Source organism: Rhopalosiphum maidis, chromosome 2, assembly GCF_003676215.2.
Source record: "Rhopalosiphum maidis isolate BTI-1 chromosome 2, ASM367621v3, whole genome shotgun sequence".
Lineage (NCBI taxonomy): Eukaryota > Metazoa > Arthropoda > Insecta > Hemiptera > Aphididae > Rhopalosiphum > Rhopalosiphum maidis.
The window spans coordinates 88,180,371-88,201,134 of NC_040878.1; the positions used below are offsets into that span (position 1 = coordinate 88,180,371).

A 20,764-nucleotide genomic window follows, 5' to 3' on the forward strand; every position below is an offset into this window, starting at 1 on the left:
CACCCCGAACATTTCACGCGTCACGCGTGGTAAAACATAAAAATGTGTATACTTACGTGGAAAATTAATTCTAGAAAACTAGATGACATCTCTCAATAATTATTATATTTAAATAAAACGTTTACAGGTCACGAAAATCAAAAATATAATTACTACAGTCGATAAGAATACCTCAATTGATTGTATAAACCAGGGATGGGCAATTGGCGACCCGTGTACCATCTTTAATTGGCCCGGTGGGGTGGTAGCTTGTGTTACATTTCAAATTAGTTTATAAAAATATAAAATGTTAGGATTTTTTTGTATTTTATTTTATTAAAACCGACATAGTTTTTATTATAAAGCGTAGATATGAAATCTTATCTAGTATTGAACTATAAATGTCAATTGTAAATTTTATTGACCTTTTTTTTTTGTTTTTGCTTTTTATGTTCTCTGGCCCGCTAAATTTTCACTTTAAAAAAATTGGCCCTCTAGTAGCATTGAGTGGTATAAGCAATTTTTCATATTATAATAATTTTGATGCAAATACACCGTTGTATTTTTTATTTTTTGCAGTAATACATAGACTATCTAATTATATTATTATTTTCAATTAAATAATAATATAATATCCTTTAAAAGTTAAAGATTAGGTGCATAAATAGTCAAATAGGTACATTTTTTTAATAGAATTATTAAAGTCAAATAAATAATGTTATCTTATGAGGTATCGACGTGCGTTGGTATATACTGACATAAACGAATTAATTCGGTGGTTCGTACATTCAGAAGAATGCACATTTTTAAATTTTGTTATTGTATTGACATATATTTGTACATAAATCTGATTTATGATAAACGGATTATTAAAGAAAAACTGACTGGTATTGTAAACTTGGAAGTATGGGCTTATGGGTCAATAATCTATAAGCAATAATTTATTACTAATAATTAAAAGTTGTTTTCTAAAAGTCAGCAAAAAAGAAAGTCGATGGAGGGGATATAACCCTTCTCCCCTGGGAACGTCACTAGATACGGTAAATGTTATTGGTATGAACATATCATTTTCCTACGAATATACGTATTAATATAGACAATATAGTATTAAACTTATTAAAATGTTTTTTCTTTAGTTTATCTTAAATTTTTTTATATTTTTCACTATAAAATACAAATATGTAAACAAATTATCACTTAATAAACTATTAAACTGACAACACTATAGTACATAAATACATAATAGGCCCTTTATAATTTATAAATACTCTGGCCACGGAAACGTATGGCTCTCACTGGGGTTAGACTAGGCCACCAGGACACCGGGATTTTCCTGGTAGGTCGCTATGAAAATCAGCCTATGGGGGCTGCAGTAGGCTATTTGGAGCCGGTAATAAGCAGTACGGGAGCCTTTGTATATGTTATATGGTGTTTGTTAAAAAATTATTTCCCGGGTCATTTATTTGAGCTAGTCCAGTCCAACCCTGGCTCTCACTTTCATCATGTCTCATTCGTTATTTCGGTTCTATGTATAGTACGTATACAGCCAATAAATTAATATAATTACGTATAGGTATAGGCAATATCGACTAAAAACAATATATATATTTTTTTAAATGCATGTCTATATTAATAAATTATATAGGTAAAATTATCATAAAATGTACAAATAAATAATAAATAAATATTCTACAGAGTTAACAGGAATAATAAGTATAAATCTACTTATTTATAAATATTATTATAATCATGACGTAAAATTGTCATTGCAAAGACATTATGTACAGTTAAAATTTACTATAAATTATATTATTTTAATATACCTACAGCACGCGCGTATACAGAGTAGCGCCTATTGAGTGTTTTGAAACGGTCCAACTAAAAAGTTTAAGCCGTTTTCGAATACACTGTGTAGCCGATATGCGCTGTGTACGACGGGAGTGTAGATATTATTGACTTCGACGCGCATATAATCCGGATTCCGGACACATTATTCGTCAGACATAATAAATTTTATAAAATCCATTTAAACCCACGAGCGGGTTTTGGCTGTGTACGAGTCACACGTATATTTATTGTAATTTAAGTGACTAGCAACCACACCCGACTATACAAGACTATATAAGTCATAAAAGTCCACGTATAATGGAATGGAATAAATTGTTGTTGGTCGAATATACACGTATGACATAATAATTTGAAAAATAAAATTAATTTTTCATCAGAACCAATTCGTACGTTGCCTATAGACCACTAGGGAAACAAATTCGATGATTGGAACCGACTCGTAGTCGTCGAGCTTTATATAGTATACAGCCGTGAACATAATACAATATATGTATTCGGCGAACAGTCGCACAGTCCTCATTTGAACCATCAACCCCCTTGCCGAAGGTCGTACAGCACGCAATTTATTGATGACAACCCACCCCGTGGTCTGTGTCAGATCGAGCAATATCCCGAGTATAACACACAATTTCATAATATTATGTACAAGGGCGTCTGATATATATATATAGCGGTTTTTATACACTTATACACGCCATCGCTCTACTCGTACATACACAACGAAACCTTCCCTAACGGACATTTTTAAATAGCGAACACCTCCGAAAAGCGGAGAAAATGTCAACAACCGACGGTGTCCGGTACTAAGAGATTTCACTGTACATTTAAAATATATCATAACTATTATTACACTATTATAATCTATACACTAATTTATATGTACACACATATACGTATATAAATATCCTAGTATGTATAGTATAACCGCGGTCGTTCCGCGTTGGAATTTTGCCGCGACAAAAGTACAGCTACTCCGTGTCATGACGTGATACGCGAGTACGTCCGGCGGCGGGCGATCAGTGGACGTACTCGTTGACGGCGGTGTAGTGTTGGGTGTCGACGATGACGCCGTGGTGGTGGCCGACGGCGGTCGCGGGCGCGGAGGCGCCGATTGGCGTGAGCGCCTGGTACGCGGCCGCGGCGTGATGGTCGTCGTGGTGGCCGGTGGCGGTCATGAGCATGGCCGCGGGCGGCGTGTAACCGCCGCCGCCGGCTTGATGCGCCAGCTGCAGCCTATCGCTTTCGTTCGAACTGGAGCAGCTGGACGCAGAGCTGAACGGCCGCGTGCACGTCTGGTCGTACGGGTAAAACAGTTCTGGGTAGATGTACTCATCCGCCGCGTACAATATGTTGGACGCCTGCATCATGTTCAGGTGGGACGGGTGATGGTGGCCGGTGCCGTCACCGCCGCCGACGGGGCCGTTGACCAGCGATTGCGGTTCCTGAAACGGAAAATATGCAAAATGGTTAATTATTGTAACTCGACGATTTACGGTAATAATATATTATAATCAACGATGTGATGCGTGACGTGTATTATAATTTATAACATTTTTCATGACGATTGACGTTGATTAATCATCATCGAGAATAAAAATATATCTTAATTCATTTTTATATCTTTATTATGTATTACGAGTAGGTATATCTTAATTATTAATTCATGTTTATAAGTTTATAACTAATATTATCAATTATGATTTGACGAGTTTAACTGTTCCTCAATCAAATAAATTAAAACGCGATTGTTACAAGTGTAATAACATATAATAAAAAAAGCTTTCGACCGTTAGCAAGAATGACAAACAACACGTACCAAAAACATGTTAATGGCGGTAATGCATCAAAATCGCATGTACGGAGTTATAGTGGTACAGTAAATATAGTGGTTAATTTGACATTTTTTATTTAAAAATTGTATAAAAAAAATATACTTTTATACTAATTTAAGTTGGATTGATTTTAATCTATAGCTTCCAGTTTTATATTAATGCGACAAAGGCCCATCAAAAATCAACAAATGACTGGACTTAAGAAAAATAAAAATAATCAATTTCCTAACAATAACTAAAATTGAATACCCATATAATTGATAATGGTTTATTTTAAGGATTTTTTAAATGACGTGGGGAGGTACAATAATTCTTAACGCGTGTAGAAATTTGTGCGCTGACTATTCTTTTCATATATGTACGTAAATAATGAAAAACATAATCGTATAATTTTATATTATGTACTTAATCACATAGGTATATCGTACGTAATATTATGTTTTTATACAAGAGCAGGAAATGCATCTCTAACGTGATACTTTATGGGTTCAATATCTACTTATACAACGACAAAACATTGTTTAAAACTCGTTAGTGTGTAAGCACACAAAATGTCACTGGCGAAGGGTAATATCGTCCCTCGAACAACGTAGTATCCTCCCAACTACAGCCCTCCGACCACTAATTTTAGCTCTGAGGATCACCAGTAGTAGCGCGGCTATAGCGACGACGAAAACGACATTTTATAAACCAAGTTAAAAATTTAAATACGCGGCTTGTAATATGCGTGCTTATCAAAAAATTTCTAAAACTAGTCGATGCTATCTTGCGACTTGCAGCATTTGGTTTTTAACGATAAGTTAAGGGTTACGTTAGGTTAATAATAATAATATTAATACGCTATATTATTATATTGTACATTTTTGTTTTTAACTTATGTTTATAAATTTTATGTTTGTCAATTTTATATGTAAAAGCGTGTAAAATAATATAATATGCTACCACTATCAATGGTTGTGTGTATAATGAATTAAGAATAAAAATATCATACACCTATATGTTTATTATTATGATAATTTATAAGGTAATATTATATATTATAGAATTATAGTCTAAGACTGCATAGGTATTGGTATAATGGTATAGTATACTCACTATATTCACTATATTGATAGTTTGTGCATAATAATTGTAATTTATAAAATCATGCAAATTTAATTGATTCAAGCAATTTGAAATATCCAATAATCTCACCCGTTTATAAAGTTTAGAAAAATATGTTTTGAATAGGTAATTTAAAAAATATAAATCTATTAAAATAGAGGGATCCGGCGTTTATAGTTTAAACATAATAAGCCTTCACTTATTGCACCTGTGTTTAGCTGTTATTAAGCTCATAAAAAATATCAATTTTTGTAGAAATCCTTAAATTAAGTAATGATTACTTATTAGTAATTAATAATAAAAATTTGAAATGTCGGTCAAAAAGTGAAATTTAACAAAGACATCATAAACGTTTCAGTTTACAGTATTTCTAATCGAATCAAATGTGATTTATATGTGAACATAAATCACTAGTGTGCAAACGACATGTTACACAAATGACTAACCACGATGATTGTATATTCTGCAGCATACTATTTATAGTTAATACATAATAATTAATAGTTTAACATGTATGTATGTTTAAATTTTTGCATTTTCAAATGACATTTTTATATAATTTTCTAAAGTTTTATACATAAACCAAGAGATAATAATATGTTATACGTTGAAATACGAAGATAATACTTCAAATATGCATAATTGTTGTGCACTGTAAACTACATAACCGTTTTTGTAACGGTGTAATACTAATGCGAATACTTAAAAATAACTTTATTCTGTAAAGTTTATGTAGGAAAAATAAACAATAACAAAATGGTAAATCATAACAATCAAATACAAATCGAATCATAAGCCAAGTAAAGTTTAATTATTATGCATTATATACATATAATATATTATAAGTAACATAACTAAATGTTTTCGCTGTATTCATTGGAGGTAACTTTGAAGAAACAATTACAACATAAACATAGTACATAAAAGTTATTTTAACTAATAGTACTTAACTATGCATAAATTGTAAATGTTGTATGTAAACACTAAACGGCTATAATATTCCGTATGTTATGTATTTTAATTTTATTTTTGGATTTTGAGCAGAGCGATGAATGTATTGGTTTTAGAATAATGTATATGTATTTTTTTTTTATTATTATTTTATAAGGTTTCTTAGATTTTCAATTTTAATATCTTTTCTAGTATAAAAGTGAATCTAATTAGTAATTTAGTATAGGTACTTTTAGGAGTTCAAGATTAAAAATTCTCAATACTTTTCAAAATAATCAAGAAAATATTAATAAAAATAATATTATAATGTTATGATATATATTAATACATATATAAAATTATGATAATTAAATATTAAAAATATATATTCCACATATATTCTACTGCATTGTGATTACTTATAATTTCCTTTTATTAAATCAAATTTTTATTATTTTTACTTTATATTTTTTTTTCATGTTATTTTCACTTTTGTTAATTATACAAACTCTATTTTAATATTATAATATATAAATCATAAATTTTACTACCTGCGAAAAAAATTAAAATAAGTTCGTATCAGTAGACTATCGTCTGAGTACTGAGCATACCGCGAAGGTCGTCATTAAAATACACCATTCTATTTTTTAATTTTTATTTTAACAGTTTAACATTATAATATATAAGATACAGTTACGGCTATTATACTACTAAGAGAAGAGAATGTTATCCGTCTAAAGGTTTATTGCGCACAAGTCTATTTTAAATTGGTTTAAATGTGTTGTAATCATACACCGCAGTTTAACGGAACCTATATAGCCATATAGGTATAAATAAAAACCATATACATACGCTCGTGTAGCAATATTGACAGGCGAAGATATAACACATATTACGTCATTGTATAATGTATATTACTGTATTATGTATAACACCTATTGGCGGGACATCCTTTTAAATACAAACAGTACTATTCACTGGTATAATTTATAACGGACAAGAAGATATTTTTTTTTATGTTTTGTTTTTTACACTTACGCTATTACTGCTCACGTAGTCGTTGAAAAGTCCACCACTGGAATCACTGTATTCTTCGTCGGTCACCACTGGTGGTCTGTGGTACCTGTGATTTTGATTCGATTGTCTTTGGTTTTGTTGCGCTTTGCTGGGTTTGTTTTGGATTGCTGTGTCTTCATTGCCGTTCTGTGACGTCGCGCAACCGTTATTACACACAGACAGGCAGACGTCTTTCATCTCGGACTCACTGCAAAATAAGCACATAATATTTAGCTTTGTCGTGTTTTCGAATATATATTTAATTTACTCACCTCAGTACATAATTTACGCTAACTATACAATGGGGCCTCGAAGATCTACTATTATGGACTATGGTGGCGTAACTTTGAACCCATACCCAACCACCGTCTTTGGCCAATAGCCTATAGTACTTTGTTGTTACTTGGCCTTTCAATAACACTGGAACAAGCAAAATAATTAATATTTACTGCAAATTCAACGATTTTTTTTTAGTACTTACGTGTGTGATGAGAGAGTTTCATGTTATGAATATCATTGCCGTGTATGTAATGGTAGAGTGTCTTTTCAATTAAGTCTTGAGGTTCGTATCCTGTCAGCTGCGATACTCTAAAATTTAATAATGCATTTTATAAAATATCATACTTTGTACACAAAGTTACGAAATGAAATGTAAAATAATATGGACAATAAAACAAAGGGTGTGTATTGAAAATTTGTGATAATACGTTTTTAACCATTACTCATCAGTTGAAAAAAAAATGAAATGGAAACCAGGGTACCATGTTATGACGTATACATAATATGAGTGAAATATTATTATTGATTGCAATTTTGAAAATAGTTTACATGACTTACCTGGCATCTAAAAATATGAGTTTCAAGTCCAAACTCGCACGGAACATAAACATATTCGAATGCAATTTAATCTCTGTGATGGCGTGTGGAGGTAACGAATGACCAACTGCTACTAGGCCAACGGTTTCTATTCCGGGCATTCCGGCAGGGTATTGTCTCACTTTAAGGTAACCAGAACAGTGTATAACCTAAAATATAAATTTAAAACAAAAAAAACTTATGATGTAATTAATAATTATTGTTTAATTATAATTATTATTAAGTTTATAACATTGATAATAATTATCAATTGGGTAAAAAATATTTATCGTAAAATGTGGTATTTAGTCATTGTTCGTTACTTGTTTCGAAGTAATAACTAATAAGTATTTAAATATTATAATATAAAATACTGCAAAGAGTAAATGTATGATTGAATTATTGACATTAATACTGCATATTATATTTTTTACAGTGGATAAATAACAATCATATGCAAATCAATTTATAATTGAGAACTGATGAACTATAATATAATAATATATATTTTAGATTTTTAAATACATATAAATAATAACAAAAATATTATGATAACATTTTTTAGACAAATTATCGAAATCTACTAACACAAACACACCTGTGGGCTATATATCTACGAATACAATACGATACTGTTTTTTGCATGTATATTACGAAGGCAAACAAAATAATATATAGTTTACATTCACTTTAGAAATATGATCCCCTTGGGTGTTCGACGAAATATTCAATATGACAATATCGAAACGGATGTATACTTACATATCTAAACAAATACGTCCATTGATAAAGTCGTATAATATAGCCATATAGGTACTGCAACATGCACTAGTCACGACTCACAAACACAATATAATAAGTATATGTATGCGAGTTTGTGTTATTATATTATGCCGTTGAAAAAATACCATTATAAAATATATATAAGTATTATACGTATATACATTTTACGTATATATGAAAAAAAAAACAACAACATAAGACCTGTTCCAAAGGTCGTTGCTGCATCACAATCATCACATAGCCACATGGGTTATAATAGGCTAGGTAATATAATGTGCACGTTGAGAAGGTGTCAAGAAGTCCATTCATAATAGCCAAGACGTGACCACAACCAAAAATACGAGATTTAAGTATTAGAATAAATTAAATACGGGTCTCTTCACAGGTGTGAAATATTTTTTTCTTCACCTCCACCTCGCTGTCTTTCATTTCGAAAAATATACCCAAAAAATTTCAAAATGTACCTTCGGCACCCGGGACAATAGGTACTGAATAGTAATAAAAATCATAGGTATTCTCCGTGGCTCAGACACGTTGGAGCCGATCGTGAGGTATCAATAAGCGGTCGGGATTAGAGACTATTATAATATTGTTTACTGTGTATAGTGGGTACATACTACGAATGCGACCGGTTCGCGTAATCAATCTTCGGCTATCGATACCACATGTGGAGTGTATAGGTTGTTTTAAAACATTTTCACTCTTGCATTCGACATGCTTGGACTTGGACACGTTTCGGAAAATTCACCTATAGCGAGGACGCTCGTAATATTGCGTTACACAATGGAAAGGATTCGAAAATTCCTGTACGTTATTTTTACTTTGACGTATAATTCTCCAGAACGTGACTACCTATTGCGATTCGAATTTTCGTGTATAGTCAGTAGGTCGTGCACATAAATAAATGTTATCACACCTGCAACTGTATACCTATACATATAAATATACAATACACTATTATTTGTATACATTATTAAGAGTACGCTACACTCGCATACGAATTATTTGACTTACAAATACATAAATCGGCAAATTTTAAGTCCTGAATAATCGATTTAAATGATTTAAAATGTTCATAACTCATTTTTAAATTAAAATATAAAAAAATCTTGTGCGATTTGCAAGATAATATTCTTATTTTTAAGCTGTATAATATGTCGATTCATTCTAATATCAAATATAACGAAGTTAAATAAATATTCAGAACGTACAATTTGGTATGTTATGTACTTGTAAGACAGAACCAACGCACGCGAGTCTAGCGTCTTCTAAGTGTATAATATTCTATATTTATGTTCATAATATTTTAATTCGTAAGAGTTGCAAACAGTACAAAATGTTGTACTTCATAAAATGTAATGCTAATAAAGTAGCAACATAATTGCAGATCACATAAGTCATAACATAACAGTATGATACAATAGTGAAGTATTGCAGACTACAGTTGTACTAGCCACTAGGTATCTGTATTCTTTGTATACAATTTTATTATATACTACGTAATTACGTTTATCCTATTCCGATAATGTTAACAATACTACTATACTAGAAGGTAATAATAAGCGTGCTCAATTTTTTTTTTGCTGATGTTGCTAGAATTTCCTACTCCTAAAAAGCGAACCATAATAGAAAGTTCTGCATGTATACTATCACACTTCACTTCACCTATTATAACATTATCCGATTCGAGCTAATATTTTATAAGAATTATATTTATATAATCTTAAAAAAATATAGCAAAACTGTGCGTGTTAGACTTAGTTATTTTATATGGGTGGTATTGTGATAAGTAAAATATGTTTATTTTAACCTATCAAACAAAATAAATAAATAAAACAAATAATGATTTTGACGAAAAAAATTCAAATTTAAATAAAAATTGTAAATGGTCGTTGTAAAGCAAATAGTTAATAGGTCTGTTTTATAGGTATTTAAATATTTTGAATATATTCAACAGAATAAAACAAAATCTATTTCAAAAACCATATATAGGTACTTGCCTATAATTGTATTTCAACTATAATAAATATAAAAAACATGATCAAATATTCTTTATCTTGTATTGTAATAATATACCAAGTGCCTATAAAATCGTGTTAGGATATTACAAGAATCAAAGAAAGAAATTTACAATAGTCTATATAAATATATTATACACATTAATAATAGGATAATATCTCAATATTTGACATAACATCTAATATTATAAAACTACACTTTAACAATGACATTTGTTTTTGTCAAATACTGAAATTCATGTGTAGTATAATACTATAGTCTATAATATATTATGACTATTGGCAAGTATAATATTACAAAATATGAGAAAAAGTTTGTTTAAGCTATATTCGGCAGCCATTGCTGACTATTTCTAAAAATTATAATCGCACATATCGCCTATATGCGTGTGTTTACATCAGTAAACAGAAATATTATGTACCTAACATTAATAATAATATAACAATAAAATAATTCTACATTAATTTTAACGGATATTTTATATATGCGTAGGTATTTATCTATGTATCAAATATTTAATATACGCGTGTATTATACATTATAATAATATAGGTAATGTAGCAACCAATAGATGATTATTTAGTAGTTATATGAACAGTGATAAAAATAACTAGGGGAGGGATAATTTATAGACTAAAATCGAAACTATAGTCTAATTTTTTGTCTTTACACAAATCACATTTTAGGCATCGTAGGTATTTGATATCTTTAAACTTTTAATAATATTAAGTAAATAAGAGATCTTTCAAAATTAAATCAAGAGATAATTTTTAAAAAATGATGCTATAACTAGTAAATAATATAATAATAATCCTGTAATTATAATTATTCATGAAATAATATTGTTGGGATATTTTTGAAACTCAGATAATGCGATAATGATGTTGATAACACGTCAACATATTATTATACAACAGATGAAAAGTAAAATAATTTTTATACATTATATAATAATTTGAGAGGAAAATATTTTAACCTTATAAATGCATGTTGGACGCATTTATTATTAATTTTAGATGATTAAAAGATTTCTGCTATTGGCATATCTGGTGAGAACTGAGGGGTAGCAAATTATTAAAATTAAAAATATTCAATATAATAAATTGACTATACGGTCTCGGCACTGGCTGCAGATCAAAACTAAAAAAAAGAATCTAAATGGCGTTATCCAACGTAACGTCATGTAAACATATTCTACCTGCAATAAATGGTATTCAATAAAGTATTTATTAAATGGACCTCCAATTTTTCAAGTTTTCCTGTGCACGTTAAGACAATAATATGACTAATATGTAATATTATACGATAGTTATCTAAATAGGCCCACCCCTCAGCAGTACACGTACCGACGTACCTACCGCCGTGGTGCAATATGCGCAGCCTCTGTGCGGCTAGATAAATAGATATCGCGCGCTTTACAAATTATTCTGGTGCGCGAACTCGATCGTCCTGCGGAAGAAGATGTAACAGGAAAAAATACTGAAAAGGAGGAGGACTCTCGAAGAGTGTTACGAGGACGCCCGCGGCGAGCGCGGCCAATGGCAAACGGACGGCCGAAAACACAGGTAAATATACGGCGGCGATTAAACTCACTCGCGCGCGCACACCTGGGCCCCCGCAACATGGCGCCGCCGCCCGTTGTATTTTATTATTTCACTCCTTTTTATTTTCCCCGCTCCTTTCATCCCGTATCCTGCCCCCTCGTATGTATATTGTATAATATTATGTTATATTATTACGTTTATTATAACAATCGACACGGCACACATATTTACCGTGATGTGTAGGTATATATGTATAAAATATATTGTATATATTATTATATATACATGTATATTTATTATAATGCTGCAGCAATACGCGCCCGTTTGTTATATGAGCCTATATATGCGTAAGCATTAGCTCCGTAATGTATGCACGAACACACGCCAGGGCACACGAGTGATTTTTATGGCCTACACTTAAGCCGTCCACAACAACAAAAAAATGTACATTATATATATATATATATATATATATCATAAATCAAATGTATGAAACTTTGCTATGTCTAGGGAAAGAAAAACGTATAATATTAAATTATAATATAAGTATACGACCAATACTCGCAGTAACTATACTAATATAGTGCTGTGCTATCCAAATTCGATGTGTATAATATTTTAATGGTTTATAATGTAGATATATATTATAAATCCTAGCATTTAAAATTAGGTATACAATACTATATGATACAATAAACAGCCATGATGCAAGATATATTTTTGATTATAACAAAAACTGGTATTATACCTATATAAAATGCTTTTAATTTTTTAACACGTTCACGTATAATTGTAATACGTACATTTTATACTACGCAGTGTCGTGGTGTAAAAAAAATCCATTTTGATTTTATGGCAGTAGTTAGACACAGTATAAAAATCAATACCGAGCAAATGTAAAATCAAAATAATAAGAAGTGATCGAAAATAGCCTGCAAGGTTGTATACAAAAAATGACATCTATCTATATTTTCAATATTATTACACCTATTCAAAATAAGCCGCGAACAATTAGGATATTGAATTAATAGGTATCTGTACCATATTATTTTATTTTACATAGTATACGCATGTTACGATGTTTATCAGTGCGTATTTATTATGTATAGTACTTTAATTGAAAGGAATAATTTTGGGGGACACCTAACGCTTGTTTTTTTTTCATATTTTTGCGTATTTAATGATTTTTTTAATCTAAATGGGATGCTGAGGACGAAACTATTAGAACTTTGTATTTTCACAGTTTAGTTAATTATACTTTATTAAAAATAATATGCACAAGAAAAAACAAATTGTACACATAGATATTATATTATATTATTCAATTATTGTTATTTTTATAGTATACCTACACCTACAACTGCAGCTATGAAAATAATACTAATGATAGCTGTTTACGTAATATTTTTTTTCTAAACTAGTTGAATGCATTGATTGACAAGTGATAACACACGTTACAGTACTTTTTAGTATTTTATTTTTTTTTATTCATTTGTAAATTAATATTTAAGTTGTGAATTTTTCACGCACCTAGAGATTACAGTAAAATGAAATAAAACTATTTTCTTAGAATAAGCTCTTTTTTTAGAAAAGATTTCGTCCCCCTTACTCTGTTCTTCCAATTCTAACATTGGATATTAAAATCTATATCATTACATTCCACAGTTAAATTAAAAGCAAATGGCAATTCAAAGAATACAGTAACGTTTTCATGTAAATATTTATTTGTATTTCGAATGATGAACTTGATAGTTTATATTGTTAATTAAGTGTACCGATCGTATCAGACATGAAACTGAACGCCAATACGCATAAAACAATACCTATTAATTGTTTAAAAGAAAAAAGTGTTAATGAAGATTAATAGGTACATCCATTGCATGTTTGTGTTATTATTTTCGCTCACTCGCATTTCTTCAATTGCTTATAATTCGACTAGTGGTAGGTAATAAGTTTATTATATCCATCAATATAATTCAATAAATGATATAGAATATGTGTAATAAACGATTAATAGTCGTTCCACGGTTTTTTAGTTTATTAGTGTTTTCTAAGTAATACGCCGTGGAAATTACATACCTACATAAATTATACACAAACGAACATGTCGATATAACATAATAATATAATATAGTAGTTAAGAATTTTACACGGTCGTTAAGACGATCGACACATGACTAATTTAAAAAAACTTGTGTCCGTTATATTTATTTTGTATAGTTAGGAAAATACTATGAACGTTTATTATTGTATAATAATAAATATATTTAAACGCGACAAAAAACTATTAAAATATCTATTTCATATTTTTATATCACTATTTTTTTTTTTTTGGATAAACAATAAAATTCTTATATTATGTATACAATTATTTTAAATGTATAATAATGATGAAGGTTATTGCATATTGTTTACATGCTATATGCATTATTATTGTTTACACATAAAACTATTTTTAACTTTACTTATTATTATTATTATTATACATAAAATATATTATTTTATAAACATTCGTTTTTAATTATTAATTAGATAATGTTTTGTTAAAAACAATTACTGCAGTAAAATTTTACATTACAAACCATACAGATACCTACTACGATTAGTTGAAAATTGAAATTGTTGCATTGTAATAATGATTTATTCGTAATGTAATTGTTTGAATTTAATTAGAGCTAGGTAAATTATTCTGTACCTAACCTATGTTATTTATACGAAACTTTAACTGTGTATCTTAAAGTTACATTTAAAAAAGTTATAATTTATTATAATTTTTATCTACATCCATTTATCGATTGATGCCTAGTGAAAAAATAAATAATTTCAATACTGCAATGAGATTATTTACAATTTAAATATTGATTTTAATTTAATTTAAATATTGATATTTTCGCCTTGTTAGCTTATATACGTTCATTTATGACATCTAAAAGATGACTGAAAAGTAAATTATAAAAGTAAACACGTTCAGGTTTTGTATTGGCAATAAGTGTTTAAACTGCCACCAGACCATTTTATAGTTTTATTGTTTAGGCTGTAGTTAGTGATTCAGTACAACAATAATATTAAATGTCATTAACCCATAGGTATAGCTTTGTTTCTTCGTGTTTGTCGTGATAACTGCAGAAAACTCTTTATCCTTATCATAAAAATTAAAATAATGTGTTAAATTGTTTTTAATTTTTCTTATCATTATCTTACGACCTCACGTACCTACACCAAAGATAGGTAATTTTACATCACCTACGTGTTGATATGTAAGTTACATTTTGAATAAAATTGATGAAATACCTCCGAAAATTGATAAGAACTATTTTTTAAAGTTATTCAACATTATGTTTGTAATTTATACCAATGTATCAATTGTATACTTTGTATTAATATTTTTATAAATCTATGTGCAATAATAAATTTACTTTTTGCTCTTACAATCAATAATCAAAAGAATAATCTTGCTATTATTATTTATTATTAATTATTAAACCGTATCTTATGAGTTTATGATTAATAGGAATCAAAAAATAATATTAACTGTATCAACATTTTATTAACCGAGTCACTGAGATAAATACACCGATATAATGACGTTACATGAAATGGCCAAACTTATTAGCTTAAATTTAAATAAGTAGTAAATATAATTATTCAACTATGATTAATATACCTATATATAATTAAAAGTTACATCTTATTAGGTCTGTAATACTATGGCAAAATAACTATTTTTCTAATAGTTTTCTGTACCAACCCTCTTTTCTAAATTTACTCTATTTTATTAGCTTATACTATTATAGTATTAGCTAATATATTATCATCAACGAGTGATAATTACTAAATGTTCAAACATTAAGTAAATTGCAGAATACTACCATAACCTAACTTTTAAACTTATAGCTTTCAAAAATTAATTTTTAGTTAATTTATAAACATGAAAACGTTTTCTTAAATATTTTTTAAAACATTATTTTTATGCTTGAGACTTAATAAAATGTGATATCACATAACTATTTGACTATTCAAATATTAATCTAAAATTAATATTTTAAGAACAGATCCTTTATTGTCATTAGGTATAAATAATACTAACAATCACAATCAAAAATGAATCATCAATTGTACTTGTTTATGTTCTTAACTTAATTTATTTATAAATTATAACTACATAATATACTTAATATAAATGTATAATTTACCTTGTATCCTCCTGTGGTAAGCCCTGCGTTCCGTTTTGCCAATACACATTTCATTCGTAAAAAAAATACACGTTGAAGTTCAAATACGGTTGAATCTAAAATTTATTTTATTTTTTTTAGAGCCAGCCATTTCAAAAAAAATATGATTATAGTATTTTTTAATAACATACTCATCATCATATTCTCCGCTGGAAGATTTTGAGGAAGAGGTGGACTAAGCACTGATATCATTTCATCATGATCAGCTTGATGGATATATTCAAATATACTGTTGCCAGTCAATTCCACCTTAACGAAATAACATGAATCAAAATAAAAAATTGATTAAATAATTAATAAGTGTCAAAATATCTATTATATTATTATAATACAACAATATATTTTATATACCTGCGATAACCCCAAGTGAACAGATGCTGTTTCAGATATATACATAATCTTCCCATCGCCGCCTACGACGAATATAAAACCATCAAGACTCTACAAATAAAAACATAGGTAAATATTATAAGAATTATTCAATTATAATTTTAATTATAGAATATATAGCTCTAGAAAAACACATGTCAATAGTTTTTCAGAAGCTAATGGTGGTATAAAAACTAAAAAAAGTGGATCAATATAAATTATATATTTATATTATTATTGATAAAAAAAATATGTTGTAAAATATTTGTATAGTTATGATTTGTCATTAGCTTGATCATTGATTAAACACAATCTGCAATAGCTTGGAAAAAATAATTAGGAAATTAAAAACAAACCAGTTATTTTATTTCCGAAATATCATGAATTAGTTTTACCCGTTTTATCTAATTACCTTTAATATATTTACCTGTAGTAGATATGACCCGAGCTCTTTAATGCAAGCTTCTTTCGCATGATTTACTGGAGTCGCTGCACCCCAAGCGTCACCTAAGCCTAAATTATGATAGGTGTAATAAGTATTAGTTCCAAGTACTTAAGAATTAACGTTTCAAACGAATTCTGAGTACAGATAAGAATAAAACGCGTGTTGTTCTTACCGTTAGGGAAGACGTGTCTCATTTTTAAGTAGCTAGTGGTCAACCGGATGACTGAAGCTTTATCTAATTGGCTAGTAATGGCCGCCGGTAATGGCAAGAGTTTGGCCAACTCTAGGAATTCGGCGTTCTCGTTTTCCCTACGTGTCCTTGCCGCATTCCTGCTCCTCTCTCTCATCTCTATAGACCCGAAAACAAGTAAAAAGTCACGAGTATTAATAATCAATTTACCCATATTTACATAAAATGAATCAGTTCTCCGACTGCAGTACATCGAGTGCAATATATTACCACCGGCGTGCATTTTGAATTCCACGTTTTTCCTCAATAATGCACACATAAATTAAACGCTATTTTTTTATTAAATATAAATTTAGATGCATGGCTAAAAATTATGAATTCTGTAGCAACAAAAACCAGTTCTATCTGACACTGACTCACCGAGACAACTACACAAACTATAGGAACTAAAACAATTTGACTACATAGTACATAGCGCAGTTTGTTTACTAAAGCAACCTTGACACCAGGTTTGGACATTGTTTATAAAATGGTCACTTTGTTTAATTTCCTAGTCTTTTACGTATTATATGTTTATATTTATAAATTAAAGAAAAAACGTTGACCTCGAGTCTAAGGCAGGTCATTTTCCTCTGGTATAAAAATAATTAATAGTGAAACACTAATTATAAATATATAGGTACCTACATAGAATAGTGAATAATTTTTCGCATGGAATCTAATGTACATTATTGATAAATAACGATGAACATAAACGATGATCGTATAATTCCATACTATTAAAAAATTGTCTCTAGTATCAATAGTATTATCATACTGTTTTGTTTTAATTAACTATAAGGTATCATATTATTAATATTTTATTATAAAATAACAATACAATAATTCTATCTATTTTACATTTTAGTGTATGGTAATAATTATTAATATTATAATAATATAGTAAACAATAACTACAAATAAAATATGAATCATATACATAATTCTTATTAGTAACTAGTTTAATTTGTAATTTAAGCGTTACACTCAAATTGATTTCGTATTAATAAATAAAAATATAATTTAATATGTACCTATGCATATTGAATTTAATGTAAGATATTTAATCGTAGTACAAATTTTAAGTACATTCACTACCTAGATCCAATGTTTAAATATAGCTGCTTGCCTGACTGTATAGTGTAATACCGGTGTAAAAAATTTAAAGCATTTTTTTTTTTTTACAGTAATATTGTATGACTTACTCAAAACATTATGCGATAACGTCATTTTCACGAGCGCAATAAGGAGAACGTACAAAATGTATATAATGCGATAAAATTAGCTTCGAAGTATTACTCTAATGTGCTACAATGGAAGTATAAATTTAACAACCATGTAACATAAGTGCAAAATATTGTAAAGTAGAAAAATAACCATATTCAACAACAGGTTAATTAGAGGTTTTATTACATCACGAAACAAAAATTATTTGATACGATTATACTAAGAAGTGAAATATTAACGCTATAGGTACGTTGCTAAAGATAAGCTGTAGTTTTTGTATTGGACAGCTCGTGAAGGATAACATTGATTAGGTGTATAGTACTAATAATAAGTAACTGTATTTTGTATAGTTCAATGCTTATAAGTTATAAATTATAATAATTTCCTATGTCAAAAAAAAAAAAAAAATAAAAGATAATTATTCATACATTGTAAAAGTATACAATAAACATAACATTTATATGTATGTGTGTATTTTAGACATTTTAAAAATGACAGAATAGTAAGGATAATGTACACTTTTCTCAATTTCTTATACATATATATAATCGTCATAATTCATGTGTAAACTCTATTATTTCACCTATTATTTTTCTTTTGTTGTTCGTAACGAATGCGCTCATAATAAAAAATAACGTAAAACAACTTTATTTATTCGGGTTCCGAAAAGAATTTAAATAAATCGTTTCGACTTGTAATATTATGTGCGTAAGTAAATTTGAATACAATAATATATAGACCCGATGTGTGTGAACAAGAAAACTTAGGTATTTACTATTTCATCCCATTGGCGTGCGCACTTTTTTTAACGTGACCGACCGACAAAAGTGGGCAAACCGCTAGTGCATCGGCGCACGTGCGACGGCGGTAAACGGGTGACGCACTCGGATCGCGAAAACGTGATTTATCTACTAACAATCAAAATCCATTTAAGCAAAAATGTTTCCAGACCACGTACTCGAATATATCACTATAGGGTACCTACCAGTGTACTGATAAAAAAAAATAATGAATAAAATTATAATAAAGGAGAAGGGAAATCGCAAAAAAAAAAAATTAAATCAAACGTATTATACTAACGTGAAACATACATTATTATTATATATGTACTGTACCTTTGGGCATCGGCAACGGGGATTTTCTGTAACATTTCCTTTTGGTTTTCATTTTCAATTCTTGGCACATAGTCCCGATTGCCGGTGACAGAACGTTTTCCCGGCACATGTATTAAAACTGCGTTTGACGGTCGAAGCACACTCACTCACTGACCACCACCACAGTTCTACAGACCGTCGAATACTATACAAACACTAGACCTGCACTGCAGTGCGGGCACCGCCAAAAACGAATGTACACCTATATGCCGACAGAACGGAGAAATTTCAAAAACATAATAGACGCACACCAGGTATGAACGGCTGATGGCACGGTGGAGGGGGCGAAAAAGGTAGACATTGGGTCGCCGGGACCTTTGGGCTCCTAACAGTCTGGCTGACCGGAGGTATTGTTCGGCCAAAACCTTTCGGAAGAAGTCATTCTATGAACAGATGTGTATTTTATTGATGGTCCCGTCTTTTTTTAAAAACACATTTTTTTTTTATACGATTTTATATTGTAGGGAGGATTTTAGTAGGAAATCCATTGAGTTTACAGGTAAAATTTAGGTCGAAGATGAACAAAACAAAACGTATTATTTGCTCATCGTGTTGCCGCCGCTGAATACAGTATATAAATTATAAGCCAACAGTTATATGACAATACCTAGAATACTATGTATACATATTTATATATGCTATATATATGATCACATTTATACTATACTTACAGTATATACTATATAGTATATAATAAATGGTTCAACAGTTGTATTTATATAGGTACATTTTACTACAACAAGCAAATATTATTATTTTGAAATATATATTATACAACATGAACATTTATACGTTTGTATTGTTACAGGTTAAATAATAAAAGATAATATTAATAAAAAAAAATATTAAATATTAAATATATATATATATTTATATATTAAATATTTAGTACAAAATTATTGTTATTTAAGTACTAATCAGAGCGTTAAACAATAATATGGAATAAATTATTGTGTAGGCGCCTACTTCTCAAATCCTCAATATGTTTATTTTAAATAATCACTCCTCCATATGATTTTAATTAATAATTATATTACGGAAAAGAATTATTATGGATAAGTAATACAACTTAAAAATTATTAGTACCTATCTACCTATATAGTAGTTTATTTAAATATGTTAGTTTTAAGGTGACGATCACTCACAACTCACTGTACT

The 20,764-nt window shown here is 29.3% G+C and overlaps 1 protein-coding gene across 1 annotated transcript; it reads right to left on the reverse strand.

Annotated features, from left to right (window-relative positions):
* Positions 1 to 1,606: 1,606 nt before the first annotated feature.
* LOC113551140 (single-minded homolog 2-like) lies at positions 1,607 to 19,779 on the reverse strand. The gene is made up of 11 exons (XM_026953187.1): positions 19,568 to 19,779; positions 17,169 to 17,345; positions 16,979 to 17,064; positions 16,534 to 16,623; positions 16,314 to 16,431; positions 16,144 to 16,238; positions 7,587 to 7,774; positions 7,231 to 7,337; positions 7,022 to 7,169; positions 6,732 to 6,957; positions 1,607 to 3,269 (listed from the first exon to the last, which is right to left on the reverse strand). The coding sequence occupies exons 1-11, from the start codon at positions 19,674 to 19,676 to the stop codon at positions 2,844 to 2,846; spliced, it is 1,770 nt and encodes a 589-aa protein (XP_026808988.1). The 5' UTR covers positions 19,677 to 19,779; the 3' UTR covers positions 1,607 to 2,843.
* Positions 19,780 to 20,764: the final 985 nt, after the last annotated feature.

Coding starts and splice junctions, on each gene's coding strand:
- LOC113551140 (XM_026953187.1), bottom strand. CDS start 19,676: ATGTGCCGGGAAAACGTTCTGTCACCGGCAATCGGGACTATGTGCCAA. Junction 17,065..17,168: donor GAGACACGTCTTCCCTAACG/GTAAGAACAACA, acceptor ATCATAATTTAG/GCTTAGGTGACGCTTGGGGT. Junction 7,170..7,230: donor GAAACTCTCTCATCACACAC/GTAAGTACTAAA, acceptor TGCTTGTTCCAG/TGTTATTGAAAGGCCAAGTA.